This window comes from Plecotus auritus (genome assembly GCF_963455305.1).
Source record: "Plecotus auritus genome assembly, chromosome: 2".
In the NCBI taxonomy this organism is placed as follows: Eukaryota; Metazoa; Chordata; class Mammalia; order Chiroptera; family Vespertilionidae; genus Plecotus; species Plecotus auritus.
Genome location: NC_137771.1, coordinates 31,814,340 through 31,831,221, shown reverse-complemented (window position 1 = coordinate 31,831,221; position 16,882 = coordinate 31,814,340). Strand labels below are relative to the sequence as shown.

Here is a 16,882-nt window from a genome sequence, read left to right as displayed (position 1 = left end):
GGAAGGGGGGGCGCCCAAGGAGAGGAGAGAACAAGAGAGTCACCAAGGTGGAAATGCACAAGGTATGGAGGGGTGCAGTGTGGCTGAGGCTTAGTGTGGGTGCACCTCATGCTGAGCTGAGGAGCTTGGTTTTTAGACTGTAAACAGCAAGGGGCCACTGTAGGATTGTAACGAGGAAAGGGGCACTCAGACTGCAAGGTAAATGGACTGGGGGTGGGGATGGGGGTGGATCTGGAATCTGGTGGTCAGTGAAGAGGTGGCTGGAGGAAGGGGGAATGGAGTGAGTCCATGGCTGGACAGGAGTGGGAAGTAAGGATCTAGGAAGAAAGAGGTGATCTCAACTCTGCCTTCTGGAACATCTTCTATCTCCTCCTCCCTTACTCTGTCTTGGTTCTTGTCTCCTCTCATCATTCCATTGCCTGGGTCTCCAGGCTGGGGAGAGGGGCACCCCACCCCAACAAAGCAGTCCATTTTACAAAGGTGGTGGAGTGGGAGATCACAGCTGTATAAAATAATCTGTTCATTCACTCACTCATTCATTCATTCACTCAACAAATATTTATTGAGAACCTACAATGCACCAAGCCCTATTCCAGGGGTGGGAGAGAGAGTGGTCCATGCCCCTGGGTGCCTGAGGGTGGAGACTCCCTCTGTTACGCACTCATTGGTTCCAGCTGCCCAGGCATTAGCGCTTCTCTCTCAGGGCCCTAAGAACAGGGGTCCAAGGCCCAGGGCCTCAACCCCAAGGACCACCTGTCTCGATAAGAAGAGGCCTGGGGTCAGGGCCTGGGCTCAGGCCCTAGTTCTTTTCACTCGCATGTACTTGAATCCCCTTACTTACCTTCCTGGCCTCAGTTTCTCTGCCAAGCGGGACTTTGGGGAGCCCTAAGGAAGTGAGGGAAAGGCTGTCAGCTCCAGTATTGCCCACTGGTGGACAGCTCCTCTGACTGTGCGTGGAGATGCCAGGGACCCAGTATCATCATCATTATCAGCATAAGATCATAATAGCAGCTGCCTATTGTGTCCACTGTGGGTCAGCCTCATGCATCTTCTCATTTAATTTATTCCTCACACGCAGCTCATTATGGCCAACTACCTTCCCTCCCCGCTTTCCGGAAGAGGAAATTGAGTCTCAGTGAGGTAAAATGACTGGCGTGGGGTGCGATGACTGGCTCAGGAAGGTGAAGTGACACGCGAACCTACTCGACTCTGGGAGCTCTTAAGGACGGTGCTGTGAGGGTGCAGCTTGGCACCTGCCCCTCCTGGGCATTCAGCCTCCAGAGTGGTAATCCAGCCTCAGTGCCTCCCGGACCCCTTTGGGGGCTGGCACCATCCTGAGCCTGGGCATTGGGTGCTGCGGCACTGGCCAGGGCAGTACCAGGGGCTGGATCAGGCCAGGACCCGACTTAGAGCCTTGGCGCCCCTGACCCCAGGGGCCCTCCAGTCCTGCATCAGCGTGAGTGGGTGGGTGGACGAGCCCTGGGCGGAAGGGCATTGCGCCCCCTTCCCCGCCCCCGTCCTCGGGACGCGGCGGCACCTTCACACTTTCCGCTTGGCCCGCTGCTCGCCTTTCAGGCCGCCGCGTTTTCAATTGTTAATTTGGAAACGGAAAAAGAAGCCGGCGGGGTGGAGAGGCCGCGGAGAGGTAATCCGAGCCGCAGCGCCGCCCGCCCCTCCAGCGTGCGGTGCCGGGTGTCGCCGAATCTCCGCCCTTCCCAGGCCCGGAGCCCCGCCCACCACGATGTCCCACCCCAGTCGTGCCCCACCCCTTCCAGATTGCCCCTCCCCGCGCCAAAACCTGGGGCTAGCCTGGCGGACCCAGGGATGCAGACCCGGGCGCAAACCGCGGCGCCTGGGAGGGAGAAAAGGGGCCCCTGCGGGGAAGGCGGCCGAGGGCCCTGCCGGGGGAGGAGTCCCCAGGAGCCCTCCTCTCCAGGATCCCCTCCCTCTCCCGAGGAGCCCCGCCTGGTGTCAGCCTCCTCTGCGTCCCCAAGTGAACCCAAGCCTTTCCCCAACCCCTCGGCGCGGGAGTTCTTCCGGGCTAGGCCCCTGCCTGCGGACTGCCGCACCAGGGTTCATGGGCACCCTTGACAGAGAAACTGAGTCCCAAGGAGGGACAGTTCACTTGCTCAGGATCAGGCAGCCTAGGCTGAATTCTTGAGCCTGGCAGGGGTCAGGGTCAGAGCTGAATTCAAGCCAGTTCTTTTGGCTCTGAAACATGTAGGGGTCTCAGAAGAGGTGGGGGCATCAGGACCAGAGGTGCAATCGGTCCCCTTCCCCTGACCCCCAGCAGCCTTTCTGTGGTTAATGAGCTATTGGAAGTTCTGCTTTGGTCTACCCCGACTCCTCCTTGCTATCATTTATATATTCAATTATAGGGGAGTTTTGGAGGTAGAAGCTCTCTAGACTTTGTAGGCACACAAGGAGCACCATGCAAATGAAACGTAAAAGACCCTCCTCTGGACACTCCAGAAGTCCCCCAGACTAGCAGCTTCAGGAGCTGCCCAGGGCATCTTCCCATTTGGGAAGCTGAAGTCACCAGTCCCAGAGGGATCAGCAAAAAATAGGACCCTCCTTTCTCATCCCTTCCTTAGGCTGAGGAATAAACAGACACCACTGTAGTTTCCCAGCTCCTCAGCTGAGTGGTGACAGAGTCAGGCTGGAGAGCCCATTGATGCAGAGTCCTGGCTCTGCCCACATCCTGTGCCTCCCCTTCTGCTGTCGCCAACTCTGACACTTCCAGAGCCACCAAACAGGCTGCTGCCTTTTAGAGGACTCTGAATCAGCTGGAGCCTCAGGCTGGGCAGCCTCTCCCCTTAAAGGCCAAAGAAATGGAGAGGGCCTGCGGATGTGCTTCCAGCGTCCAGCCTCAGACCCTCTTAACCACCCTTCCACCTTGGCTGTGAAACAGGCCCAGAGAAGTTGCTCTCCTGGCCCAAGGTCACACAGTAAGCCTTTCCCAGCTGAAGGAGTACACTGGAGTCAGTCTTGCTGGATTCAGTCTGGCTGGTCCTGGACTTGGCGTTCCAATGAGAAGCAAGGCTCTCAGGGCAGCTCTAACCAACTGCCCCAGGTGTGGCCTGTGAACTTGCATGCTGCTTTGTTTATTAGTAGCAAAGGCATCGAAATGCCCCTTTCCCATCATGCCCCCTAAACCTCCCACTGGGGGCGATCCTCAATGGCTGAGTCTGCAGGACTCCCAGGCTGAGCTGTCTTAGGGCCTGCACTCTCCTGGGGGCCCAGCCCTCCCTGCAGATCCTGTTCCACCTTGTCAGCTCTCGGTGTGCCCTCTCTGCTCCTGGAGTGCCGAGAACCAAGGTGGGGACTAAGCTCTTTCCCTGTTTTGGACTCTTCCCTCCTTCCTCCCTCCCCCCTTTGCACAGGTTCTGCTGATTCAGAGCATAGAAGGCTCCTTAGAGGTGACCTTGACCTCTGCCAGGCTCAAGTAGCTGAACGCCTGGTCAATCCTTGAACCCAGTGCCACCCTGTCACATGCAGCAGGGAGGGCAGCAAGAGGAGGGAATTTTTGAGGTAGGGGTGAGGGGCAGGTGCCCTGGGTCCTTCTACAGAAAGAGGAAAAAAATCAAAAGAAATTACCATAGGAATTGGGAAATCTGGGCCCAGGCCCAGCTCTGTCTCTGATCACCGGTAGGTCATGTCCCTGTTTGGGACTCAGTGTCCCATCTATATAGTAAACAAGGTGGTTGATTGACTCTAAGAGATTTTTCAGTGCCAAAGTATAGTCAGTATTTGATGACCTCTTGCCACCTCCACTTCCCCCTTGTACAAGTCATCATCATCTCTTACTTGCTTTATACTATTAGCTTCCTGACAAATATCATTGCCCCTCCCCCATCTCCTCCTCGCCCCACTCAACAGCCTGTGTGATCTTTTGCAAACATAAGTCAGATCATGTTTCCCTCCTGCACAAAACTCCCCATGTGACCTGGAGTAAAAGCCCAAATCCTCACAACAGCCGGTGGATGACCTGCTTCACACCTCCACTGCCTCTCTGCCCTCACAGCCTCCCACTCCCCCCTTGCTTACTCGCTCCGGAGCACTACGGTCTGGAACACACCAGGCACCCTCTGGCTCAGGTCTCTTATACTTGCTTCTCCCTCTTCTCCCAGATACCCACATGGCTCACACCCTCATTTCCTTCAGATCTCTGCTCAAATGTCACCTTCTCAAACCTGTTTTCCCTGGCCACTCTCTATACAGTGACCTCCTTTGACTCCCATACCAATGTTCCTCAATCCTTTCTTCCCACTTAATTGTTCTCCATCATCATCTGACATTTTGTCGATGTAAGAAACTTCCAAACCTATAGAGAATTTTATTTGTTTATTTGATCCAAACTGATGACATGTGCTAAGCTCTTAGTCCAAATGAAACCTTACGCCCAGCTCAGCATGTAAAACTGAGTCACCCAAATCCATATGAAGCTGGTCAGGTGGAACTGGGGGGACGGTTTCCACTGGCCATCGTGTTTAAGTTTCTAAAACCCAGGCTGCCCGTATTCCACCCCTTAGTTCACTCTTACTTTGCTGGCCTCCTTCTTGGGTTCCCCACGCTCCATTTATTTGAGGAGTCAGCACTGTCTGACCAGCCCTGAGCAGATGGATGGCCCCGGCTCCCCCCTGTTCCCACCCTTGGCTCCTGTTGACGTGTTGCTCAGCCCACTTACCTGATACACCAGGTAGTCTAGCTGGCATGGCAGAGGGAAGCAGTGAGAACAAGTAGGAGGGGTTGGAGCAGGTCCAGGTGAGCAAGGACCAGGCTCTGACTCATTAAACACCTGCTCCAGAAGACACTGCCTTCCATACCTAGTGGGACCGAGACCATTCATACCCAAGGAAAATGGACATGTGGCGGCGAGGCTGCCTGCTGCAAGGAAGGGGCAGGCTTTCAGAGCATCCGGGAAGGAGCACATGTGGGCTTCATGGAGAGGAGAGGGGTGATGGTTCTGGAGCATCAGGCTCCGCTCCACTTCTCTGCACCCATGCCAACTTTCCTCTGTAGTTCTCAAAAAGGCAATACGATTCGCTGAGCCTGACTGAGGGGGCACGTTTCTTGGGTCAGTGTCCAGTTCTAGATGAATCAGTGGCAGCAGGAGAGGAGCGTGGAGCCATGTGGTACCACATGAAGTTGGCCTTTTCATGGCTGTGGTGGCTGTCTGCCCTGGTCCTCGAGCATCCTGTACCTGCCAAGGGCCTGGCCGAGAGGATGCCAGTGGTGCTGAAATCGAGACTGTGCCCAGGGCTGGGTCAGCCCAGAGGAAGGGCCATTTCTAATGGGGCCATCTAGAGGAGTCAACTTTGTATAATTTTTCAGGCGAAAGAGAATGCCTTTTTCCAGTTGGTCCTCCAAGAGGGGCATTTTTTTCATAGTTTGTACTCTGTGCTGGTGGCTGCTGTCCCTCCAGGGACATCCTCAAAGAATCTGGAACTGAGCTGAGGGACAGTCGTCTCCCCTCCACCCCACAGCGGGAGGGTCATAAGGCTGAAGGGACTTCATCCCGCATTGAGTTGTCCCTCACCTTCATGTCTCAGCCAGGGCAACTGAGGCTCCAGGGAGACCTCATCCCTGACCCTGAGCCCCCACGCCAGCCCCTGGCCCAGAGGAGCCGCGGCCGCACAGCAGCCCTGGTGTGGGGCTCTGGGTCACATGCTTTTGCTCCCTTGGCCATATTTAGAATCGCTGGATCAGGGGAAACTTCTGGTCCCAGCCCCTGAGGATTCTTGGAAAGAGCTTTGCTCTGAGGCCTGGCTGACTGCCCCTCCCCTTGGCCCCCCTGCAAGAGAAAGTAAAGCCTGTTCTTCCCAGAGGAGCCCGGGCCCTCCAGGCCCCCGGCACCCCATCAGGAAGTGCCTCTCAGATCTAGCTGAGGTCCTTTCGTATCAGCTCTGGTTTGGGGCTTAGGAAGCCCTTTTTCACCCAAAGGCCGTGAGGGCATGGCCTCAGCCCTGCAGGAGCCTTGGCTGAAGGGAACAGATTAGACCCACCTTCCCCAGGAGGGAAGACAGCACCTTGCCTTTGGGGTCCTGGCCTGGGGGCTGAGGAAGGGGCCACCTCCTCCCAAGACTAGATGAGGGTGCCAGCTGGTGGCCAAGCAGGTGGCAGACACGGGCAGGGCTGTCTGGGAGGAGGGACACTGGAGAGAGGGGAGGAAGGGAGGAGCAAGGTCTGGTTCTACATTCACTTTAGCCTGACTTTGTGGGGGGGGGGGGTATCCCCTCATCCTACACAGTCTGCTTCCCCCTCGAGATCATCAAGGCTTAAAAACAAAAACAAAACCCAAAATCCTCTAACCCCGTGGTTGGCAAACTGCGGCTCACGAGCCACATGTGGCTCTTTGGCCCCTTGAGTGTGGCTCTTCCACAAAATACCACGGCCTGGGCAAGTCTATTTTGAAGAAGTAGCGTTAGAAGAAGTTTAAGTTTAAAAAATTTGTCTCTCAAAAGAAATTTCCATCGTTGTACTGTTGATGTTTGGCCCTGTTGACTAATGAGTTTGCCGACCACTGCTCTAACCAAACAAAACCAAAAATGCATGTGAGGAGCACCTACGATATTCTAGATCTTTCCTCCCCCTTCACTGTTGGGGTTAATGGTCCTGTGTTCCCAAGGGACCCCTCTCCAGGGCCTGGTCAGTTCCCCTCCCATCCTTGACACAGGCTGACTCGAACCTCTTCAGACCCTCCCACCCACCCTGCTCTGCACCTCTGACAAGTGGACCTGACCTCCTCTTCACAGAGAAAGTCGAACCCCCGTGGGAGCTCTCTGAGCACCCCCTACCCCTCACCCTCCTCTCCCACCTCGTCTCTCCCCCTTCCCGCCTGTCCCAGGGAAGCTGGCTAGGTCCTTTCTGCTCAGCACTAGCCCTTTGTCTCTCTGCTGCCCTGGGGGCAACATCCACTGACACTCCCGCTCTCTCCCACCTCTCAACTTCTCCCTCTCTCCTTCCATCTGCCTCTCTCATGTTAAAAAAAAAAAAAAAAAAAAAAAAAAAAAATTCCCTGTGCTCTGTATCCTTCTCCAGCTTACTGATCTCAGCCACTACTCTTTGCATCAAACTTCTTAAAATAGTTATACCTACACTCTCTGTCTCCACGTCCTCACTGCCCCTCTCCCTTTCCCACCCCGCTGGGCCTGCTCTGGTCCTTTCCTCCTCCGAGGCTGCCCTTGCCAAGGCACCCAGTGACCAACTTCCATGAACATTTTTCAGGCTTATCTCGCTTGACCTCTTGGCAGCATTTGACACTGTCGTCCATGCCCTCCTCCTGGAAACACTTTCTCCTCTTGGCCTGGCACCTCTCTCTCCTGGTCCCTCCCATCTTGTTGGCTGTTCCTTCCCAGTCTGGGTGGAGGGTCTCTCCTCCCATCTGGAGTTCCACTGGGTCCTCCTCTAAATTCACCACATGCTCGCTGGGCTGTCTCAGCTGCTCCCACGGCCTGTTACCACCTTTACCCTGATGTGCCCCAAGTCTGCATTTCCGGCTCAGGTCTCTCTCTTCTTACGTCCTGAGTGTTTGCTCAGGGTCCCATGGTCCTCTCCGTCTCAGCATGTCCACCGTGGAACTCGCCACCCCCCCACGCCGCTCCTCTACTGGGGTCTCCCATCATAGTTTGCTCATGGTGTCCACTCAAATATGAGTCCTTCTCCCAATTAATCACCCAGAAGTTCTACTTCCTAAAACATTCTCCAGACCACCCACTTCTCTCTAGTGCTCCCACCATCATCTCTGTATAATCTGAATTACTGCAGAGCCTTCTACTTGCCTTTCCTCTAATCCACACTCCTCACTGCCCCGAGTGGTGATCCCAAAACACAAATCAGACCTTGTCCTTCTCTCTCTTAAAATCCTTCAATGGCTCCCCATTGCCTTCAGGATAATGTTCATAATGCCTAAGGGGGCCACTCAAGGCCCCTGGGTCTGGCCCTGTCTGGTTTCCCCAGAGACCCTTTAATTGGGGCCATCACCATCCAGAACTGCTGACTGCTGGCTGCCCTGGGCTTGCACTGCTTCCTCTGCTTGGGGCACCCTCACTCCTGAACTCGTCACCTCCTCCAAGTCTTCACTGATCCCCCCACTTTGTCTCTGCTAAAGCTGCCTTGGGTTCCCCCACGCCCTGGGCACACTGTCCTCACCTTGTCTATCATGTCACTGCTGTGTGAGACTGGGTTAATTTTTGAGGGGCCTGGATTATTCATTTCTAGCTTCACAATAAACCTGGCTGTGCATAGATAGTAATTAAATTTTCTTAAGTGAATGTGGCCCTGAAAGGCTAGGTGATAACCTCTTTTCTGGTGTGTACCCGCCTCCCCCCCCCGCCAACACACACACACCATATCCCCAAGTGTCTGGCCTCCAGCATCTGTTTCTTTAGGGAACATCTCAGAGAATCTGGAACTGAGCACAGGGCTGACCTTCTCCCTCTACCCCATTGCTGGAGAGTCATAAGGCTGACACCCCCCACCTCATGTTGCGGACAGGGAACTGAGGCCCAGAGAGGTAGTATGGCTTGGAGGTCCTGGTGGACTTTGGTTCAGGTTCCAGCCTTATGACTTTTTGGACAACCTAATATAACTTTCTTCCTATCTTTTTTCCTTTGAAATAACCTACCATAACCCCCCTTTTAAAGTGTATAATTCAGCGGCTTTAGTATATTCATAGAGCTGTACAACCATCATAGCACACCATTCTGAGCCTCCAGGTCCTCGTGGGTCTGCCTTGGGTGGTTACAAGACTGCCTTTGTAGAGTGGTGAGGAGTGATGAAGAATATGCGTGCAGAGGGCCTGGCACAGCGCCTGGCCAACAGGAACCCTGGGCCAGCAGGAGCGGTTACAGGGTCACAGAGGAATCCGGGGAAAAGCCAATGTTGGCATGATACCCGCCTCCCCAGCACGGCTTCCCTCGCTCCCCTGCTCTGTGGCTTCTTCTGGACAATGATTTGAGCTAGGCTGGGCGTGTTGGGGGAAGAGAGTCAGATAAGGCAATGAATACAGTTGTTTAAAAAGCCTTGAGGTAGCTAATAATTGGTCAACCATAACCACTCCCATTAGCCAAGTCAGTGATTTTTTAAAGTGTGGTCCCCAGAGGAGCAACATTAGCATCACCAGGGAACTTTGTAGAAAAGCAAATTCTCAGGCCCCACTTCACACTCACTGAAGCAGACACTCTAGGAGTGGGGCCCACACATCAGCATTTTAATAAGCCCTCTAGGTGATTCTGATGCCTGCTATAGTTTGAGAACAACAGTTCTAAGCAAACCATTCGCTTGTTCCTTGCTGTCATCCTGAATGACTGGGATAGTCACAGAATGGTGGGGTTTGGGGGTAGGGAGGAGGGGCTGTGATCAGTCCCACTATAAGCCCCAGCCAAGGAGAGCCAGCCCGGCAGCACCCACCTGTCTCAGCTCTGCCTCGTGGGCTGGGCAAGGGCTCCACATTGCCAGACATGATGAGCAAAGATGCTCCAGAAAGTGGCTGCCAGTTTGGCCTCTCTGCTGGGGCGGTTATAGAGGCCCAAGTAAGCCAGCTCCTCTGTGCCATCTACACTTGTATAGATGGAGAAACTGAGGCACCAAATGGGGCCAGAGACAATCCTTGTAGATCTTATTTGTTGCATAATGAAGTCACACTCTGGTTCTGGCAGACACAATCACACCCCAGCTCAGGGCTCCTTCCCTCGTCTCTCCCTCCCTAAGCTCCAGACATTGATCTCTCTTCTGCTGTCTGAAGAGTGGGTGTCCGTGTGAGCACCCCCTCAAGAAGGCCAAGGAAGCTTGGAGGTCAACCTGAGCTGGGCTTCTAGCCCCAGTTTGGTCACTGATTCACTGTGTGATCTTGAGCAAGTGTGTCCCTTCCTGGGCCCCGTTTCCTCATCTGGAAGATAGGAACAGTTATACAGGTGCCTGGAACACAGGATGTTCTCTCTCACGCCAAGCATCTGCTTGGCTGTATTGAGCATCTAGGTTGAGGAAACTCCCACCCAGTGCATAAAGGCAGAGGGAGGTGAAGTTCAGGGGCTATTTATTTATATTTATTAATTTTTAATATTTTTATTCATTTCAGAGAGGAAGGGAGAGGGAGAGAGAGACAGGAACATCAATGATAAGAGAAAATCATTGATCGGCTGCCTTCTGCACACCCTCTACTGGGGATTGAGCCCGCAACCCAGGCATGTGCCCCTGACTGGAATCGAACCTTGGGACCCTTCAGTCCACAGACTCTATCCATTGAGCCAAACCAGCCAGCAGGGGCTTTTGAAACAGCATCTATCAAATGGAGCTGGTCAGGGTCAGAGGACAGCCTTCTCTTCCCTTCTCATGAAGATGTTGGGGAGACTGACAGTTCAGAGATGGATGTGCTAAAAGCTTTGGGTACCTCTTCAGTGGGTACAAACTGGGGGCTTTGGTGACATGGTGTCCTGATGTTTGTTTAACGTGCAATTCTGCTATTCATTTACTCCGTCTTTCAACAATGCTATGAAAAATAAATAAAGCAGGGTAAAGGGAGAGAGAGTGCAGATGAATTGCTATTTTGGAGGGGGGGGCAGTGGGGACTCCAAGGAAGGGATGTTTGAACAGAGAGCTGGATGAGTAAGGGAGCAATAAATAGGCAGAGAAAACAGCTAAGTAAGTGCAAAGCCTGGAGGTGGAAATACGTTCGGTGTGTTCCCGGAAGGGCAAGGACAGCAGAATGCTGGAGCCCAGTGATCCAGGGTTGAAAGGGGAGATCAAGTTGAAGAGGTGGGGGTGCAGGCCGGATCTCAGAGGCCTTGCTGGACATGCTGAGGGGTTGGACTTCGCCCTTGAAGTGCCAGGGGAGGTCAGTGGAGAGCTTTGAGGAGAATGATGGCTCCTGGCTTTGTATCCAGGAAGATCACTCTGGCTGCTTGGAAGAGAGTGGTGACAACAGGGCCAGTGTGGAGACAGGGAGACCAGTCAGGGGCCAGGCGGTGATGGCTGGTGGTGAGCCGTGGCCTCTATAAGAATATATTCTGAAGGTAGAGCCCATAGAAATTCTAAAGGACAGGATGTGGAAGGTGAGGAAAAAGAGAATCAAGGCTTAACTCAGATCTGCAGCCTCAGCCCCTGGGTGGTGCCATTATTGAAATGGGGAGACTGGAGAGGAGCAAGATTTGAGGGCAAACTGAGAGTGTGTTTTGGACACATTTGGTTTGAGAAGCCATTAGACATCCGAGGAAAAACGTTGAGTAGGCAGTTGGACATGTGAGTTGGACTCTGGGGAGAGGCGGCCCCCCCCCCATCCCCCCGCCTCGCCACATACACACACATCTGCTTGATGGCGAAGACTGTTGTGTAAAGGGCTGGGGCTGGCTTCACAGTGGGTTTTCCCCCATTTGTATTTTTAAGGAAATGCATTTTAAATTTTATATTAGATTGTGATTACCCCCCCCCCCCTCTCTTTCTTTCATATGTGAGGAGCCCCTGTCAGCAAATCCTTGCTAGGCTCTTATTTATGAAATTTAGGCCCTCCATTGACCATGGGAAGTCCATTTCAGCAGATAAATTCCTTCTCAGGGTTCACATCAAATGAATGTTTCTTCTCTGGGTCCACAATTTTAATATTTAACAGCTAGAACACTGTCAGTTTTTGAATTTACATTAATTCAAAACTTGATAAAGTTGTTTACATTTTAAGTGTAGGGATACAGATGAGTCACCCCAAGATGTGCTACTCTAGCATGCAGATTCTTTCAAGCTAAAAGCATTAAAAGCCCAGAAGGCTCAGGAAGAACCTTTTGACCTCATTGCCTAAAAGGAATTTAGACAATGGACTTGCTCCAGGAGGGGAGCCATCATCCTAGATGAATGACTGTATTTTAATATCTAAAATATTAGGTGTAATTGACAGGGAAGAACCTAGCAAGACCCTTTCATCAAAGTCCTTTTTGTGACCTATTGTTTCAAGATGGCTCGATGTACTAAACAATAACTCTTTTCGTCTCCCTGTGGTTTACTTCTCCCTCCTTAGCGCTGAATGACATTTATACCTCATTTTGTTTTATGTCTTTGGAATTTTCATGCTTATGTGAATTCCCCATGTGCATGTGCTGGCGGTGAAATGGCACCAGGTGTTAAACTGATGGAGTCAGACTGGACCTCAGTACTTGAGTTCTGGCTAAGAAATAATTCAGAGCCAAGACTCAAACCATAAGAGAAAGTTCATTTAGAAAGTCATAGAGGTAGAAGTGAGTTGGAGAATAAATGGGCTCAGGAGACAAGTTACAGAGGCAAGAGAATACCCATGTTTATTCTAAAAAATATTAGGAAATGCAGAGAAGCAAAACGCAAAACAAAAACCAAGTCACTCTTAACTTTGCCACCCAGCGGTAACTCCCACTGACTCTGGTATCTATATATATAAAAGCCAAGCAACCGGAACAACCGGTTGCTTTGATGTGCACTGCGGCTGCCATCAGGCTCCTGCCCCCTGATTGGGGGCAGGGCTGGCCGGCCAACTGCCTGCACCACCCCCTCCCTGTGGCCAGCCCCGCCCCCGATTGGCCCCCTCACCCTGATGTGGGGGCAAGGCCAGCTGGTCAACCTCCTGCAGCCCCCAGTGCCCCATGCTGGCCAGGCCCCAATCAGCCCCAATTGGCCCCAATCAGGCCGGGCCAGCCAGACCCCATCTGTGCATGAATTCATGCACCAGGCCTCTAGTACAGTATATAAAAGACATCTGCATGTTAAAAATTTTGATCACACTGCCCTTAAGGTTCTATAAGCTACTTTTAAAAATTAACCTATTGTGAAGTGGACATTTATAGATGTGTACCTATTGGCATCGAAAGAAAAACGTTGAGAAAAAAATTTTTTTGAAACACCCAGTTGGCAGCCCCTAGAGTGACTGAGCAATGGGACTGAAGGATTACTGTCCAGCAGTGGGGTAAAGGCCCATCAAGATTTGGCTGCAGCTCTTCCCAGAGGAGGGGGCTGGATGAGAAGATCTCAGGGAGGACCCTCTGCCCTGTGTCAGAGACAGTCTCTCTTCCCAGTGGATGTGGCTGCTGCGTTTTCAGTGGTTAATTATTGAACAGGAGGAGCCGGTGCGGGAGAGCACCGTGCCTTATGTCTTCGCTGACTTAGCTCTTGTTTGGAACTGGCTAAGGAGGCCTCCTCTTCCCTCATTCATTCAAAACTCTTTATTGACATCTGCCACCTACCTCCTTCACCCAGGGGCATGTGCTGGGACACAGCCCTATACCTGCTCTCCAAGCTGGCCAGGAGCCCCTGTCCAAGGAGGTGTAAGTGGGTCAGGGTATAACCATACCCTTTCCATGTTTTTGTCCTGTCAGTCCCTGCTTTACAGATGAGGAGACTGTCTCGGGAAGGTGGGTGACTTTCCCAGGGCCACACACCTGGCAGGACTGGAATTCGAACCCAGGTCTCTCTGATTCCTAGCCCATGCCCCTGTCACCATGAAACATGAACACAAAGCTATGTTGAAAGTGATTTGGGCCCCATACAGGGAGACCAGCATTGGGAGGGGCGGGGGGTGCATCCACAGAGCTCCTGGGAGCAGCGAGAGTTGTGTGGGGGAAGGGAGCAGTCTCAGCAGGCTACCATGGTGAGGTATTTTAGGCAGAATGCAGCATCAGCAGACCCGGGTGGGGAGACTCTGGGAACATTTGTGGGAGGCTTGTGGGTCAATCCACAAGGGATGTGTTTCCAGAGAAGTCCATTCCCTCAGGTGTATCTTCCAGGGCACATGCATGTCCTGTAACCACAGCCCGCCCCACCCCCATCCCCAAAAGGAGAGCTTCCAGGAGTCCAGCGTTCCCTGTTGCTGCATCTGCAGCCCTGCCTCCCTCATGCACTCACATCCTCCGGGGGCCACCAGCTTCTGTCCTCATGCCCTTTCCCTTCTGCCCATCCACCGAAACATTGGAAACCTGGTTCTAACCTCATCCTGGACACACTGAGCAACCTTTGGCTGTTTGTTCTCTGGGCCTCAGTTCCCTTATGTGTGAAATTGGGGCTGAGGGAGTGGTGGGAGAGTTGGGTTCTAAAGTTCCTTCCTTGTCTAAACATCTGGTTCTGGGCCACTCAGTCGCTTCCCACTTCCTTCAGGGGAGTTCCAGGCCTCCACCTCATGGCTCCTTGATGCCTGATTCCCTTCACAACCTCTGTACTCTGTATTCTTCTCTCTCTACCTGTTCTCCCTAGTCCCCTTTCCTTCCATAGCTATCAGATTATTTAATTTCTTAAGTGTTCACAAAGGCAGAGGCAATTGACCCCATTCTGTAGATGAAGCCATGCTTCTGCCACCTCAGGTGTCATAGGGAATGGGGGTCCCTCCCACTCTCAGCTGCTGGCCTTCCCTTTCCCCTCCCCCAATCTCTGGAGCACTTCTCTCAAGACAACCTCTGAGCCAGGGGCTGAGGTTGTGAATGGCTGAGCCTGGAGGTATTCCTGACTGTGGGACCCTGGGCCAGTCCAGATCAACCTGCCTCTCAAAGCTGAGTGACCACCTCTCTGAACTGCAGCCTGCATCAAGGGGCCTGTGACTCTGGGGGCTTCTCCCTTTGGTGTTCAGCACAAGCCACGATTCCAGGGAACTCTGATTCTGAATCCTCCATCTGCTCTGCAGATAACTCTTCTCAAACAATGCTTCCTTCCTCCTCTGACTCTACAGCCCCCTGCTGAGGCTCCTTGGCTGTCCTGCCCACCCAGCAGTCTAACCCTTCCCTTCATGCTGCTATTGCAGATTTTTGCTGGTGTTCACCTGCCTGGTGTTGTCCGTGCTGTCCACTATCCAGGAGCACCAGGAACTTGCCAATGAGTGTCTGCTCATCTTGGTGAGTGCTGGAGTCCCTGTCTGAGGGAGGCTGTGTCGGAGAGAGGCCTTTTATACCATGGCTCAGAGAGTGGCTTGCTGTGCTGTGTTCCCTGCGCTGGTGGCTGCCCATCTCTGGGTTTCATCTCCTGCTTTATAGCAGGTGTTGGGGACCTCCTGCCTCTATGCCAGGGCTTATGATGGGCCGAGAGGAGGTGAGTAGGTCCCACTCCTTCTCAGGACCCAAACTGCTAACTCCACCCTCAAACAGAAACATCTTGGAGGGGACAGCTGACAGACAGCCGCCCTTTATGTCTCTTAGTCTGCTTTAGAGTCTGGGATGACTAGAAGTGGGAGGGTGGGGTGAGGAGAAAAACCCTGACAGCTCATGGGGACAGAGAGGACAGACTTGGATTTTCAGTCTCTTTGGAAGGGGCCACCTGCCTTCGAGAATCCTCCTCGGTTCACCCAGGTGTAAGAACCTCCAGGAGAAGTGGGCTGAGGAAATCCTAGTACCCCTAACCCAGGGACTCCAGGCTGTTTCAGGGCTGGAGACTGGGGAGAGCTCAGGCCCCTGGCCCCACAGGAATTTGTGATGATCGTGGTGTTTGGCCTGGAGTACATCATCCGTGTCTGGTCCGCCGGATGCTGCTGCCGCTACCGAGGATGGCAGGGCCGCTTCCGCTTTGCCAGAAAACCCTTCTGTGTCATAGGTAATAAGGCCTGTCCCCCCTCTACCTGTGACCCCCAAGCCCCAGGGTTGACACCCTGACCCCATATCTGACCCGGACCCTGGCTGCTGGCACAGACTCAAGGAACCCTCACACACACACACACACACACACACACACACACACACACACACACACCATGGCCCCACTGTTCTCAGGGATCCCCAACCTCGGGTTTTTGACGCGGGTGGGTTGGGTTGTTGGCGGTGGCCGTGACCGCGCCATCCCCGCCCCTGCAGACTTCATCGTGTTCGTGGCCTCGGTGGCCGTCATCGCCGCGGGCACGCAGGGCAACATCTTCGCCACGTCCGCGCTGCGCAGCATGCGCTTCCTGCAGATCCTGCGCATGGTGCGCATGGACCGCCGCGGCGGCACCTGGAAGCTGCTGGGCTCCGTGGTCATGGCGCACAGCAAGGTGCGGCCCGCGGGGCGTGGCGGGGGCGCGGCCGGGTCTGGCGGAGCAGGAGGGCGGGGCCAGAGTGGAGCCCAGGAGGGAGGCGTGGCGGGGTGGGGACCTGGAAGCCGGACCCACCGCCAATGGGCGGGACAAGGTGGGGCCGTGGCTGGGCCAGGGATGGGTCGAGGAGGCTTGACCAGGCCAAGAGGCGGGGCCTGAGGGGAAGGGCTTGAGGGTCTCATTTAGAAACTTCTGGTCGCAGGGTCTATGTGCACAGCAAAGTGGGGAGCTGGAGCGAGTCTGAGGGTGGGATCGGGGCGAGGCTAGATACGGGGCCAGATCGAAGCCTAAAAGTGGGGTTTGGGGACGGGGCAAGATGGGTCTGGGGTGGGGGAGGTCTGAGCATGGAACCTGAGGGTCAAGGGCGGGGGCGGGGCGTGCCCTGCGGTTTTAAGGGCCTGGCCGTTTCGGGAAGGAGGGGCAGAGTCTCCCTGATGGGAGGAGTAGAGAAAGGCGCCTGGGAACTACAAAGGGTGGGGTACTTTTTATCCCCTTCCCAACACCTCTCAGGGGCCATTCTGGGGCCTCCCACCTCCCCACCTCTCCCAGATGGGCTCAGCGCCCCCCACTTCCCCACGCCTTCCCGCCTCGGTCCCACCTGTGGTCTCACCTGTTGCTGCTCCCGCAGGAGCTGATCACCGCCTGGTACATCGGGTTCCTGGTGCTCATCTTCGCCTCCTTCCTGGTCTATCTGGCCGAGAAGGACGCCAACTCAGACTTCTCCTCCTACGCTGACTCGCTTTGGTGGGGAACGGTACGTGAGGGTCTGTGTGAGGCCGCCCTTCCCCTTAGGACCCTCTCTGACCATTGTGGCCTCCAATTCAGGGTTAGGCGGGCCTGTCCCTGTTCTCGCTGCTACAGCTGGGACCCCATGACCAGTCTGTA

At 54.1% G+C, this 16,882-nt stretch overlaps 1 protein-coding gene across 5 annotated transcripts in view; it reads left to right on the top strand.

Moving 5' to 3' along the window:
• KCNQ4 (potassium voltage-gated channel subfamily Q member 4) overlaps window positions 1-16,882 on the top strand; it is a 56,566-nt gene that overhangs the window by 17,783 nt on the left and 21,901 nt on the right. For all 5 annotated transcript variants that reach the window (XM_080655106.1, XM_080655105.1, XM_080655107.1 and 2 more), the window contains exons 2-5: window positions 14,741-14,831; window positions 15,396-15,522; window positions 15,780-15,955; window positions 16,626-16,751. In XM_080655106.1, the coding sequence (XP_080511232.1) occupies window positions 14,741-14,831; window positions 15,396-15,522; window positions 15,780-15,955; window positions 16,626-16,751 (520 nt within the window). The remainder of the gene's footprint in view (window positions 1-14,740; window positions 14,832-15,395; window positions 15,523-15,779; window positions 15,956-16,625; window positions 16,752-16,882) is intronic.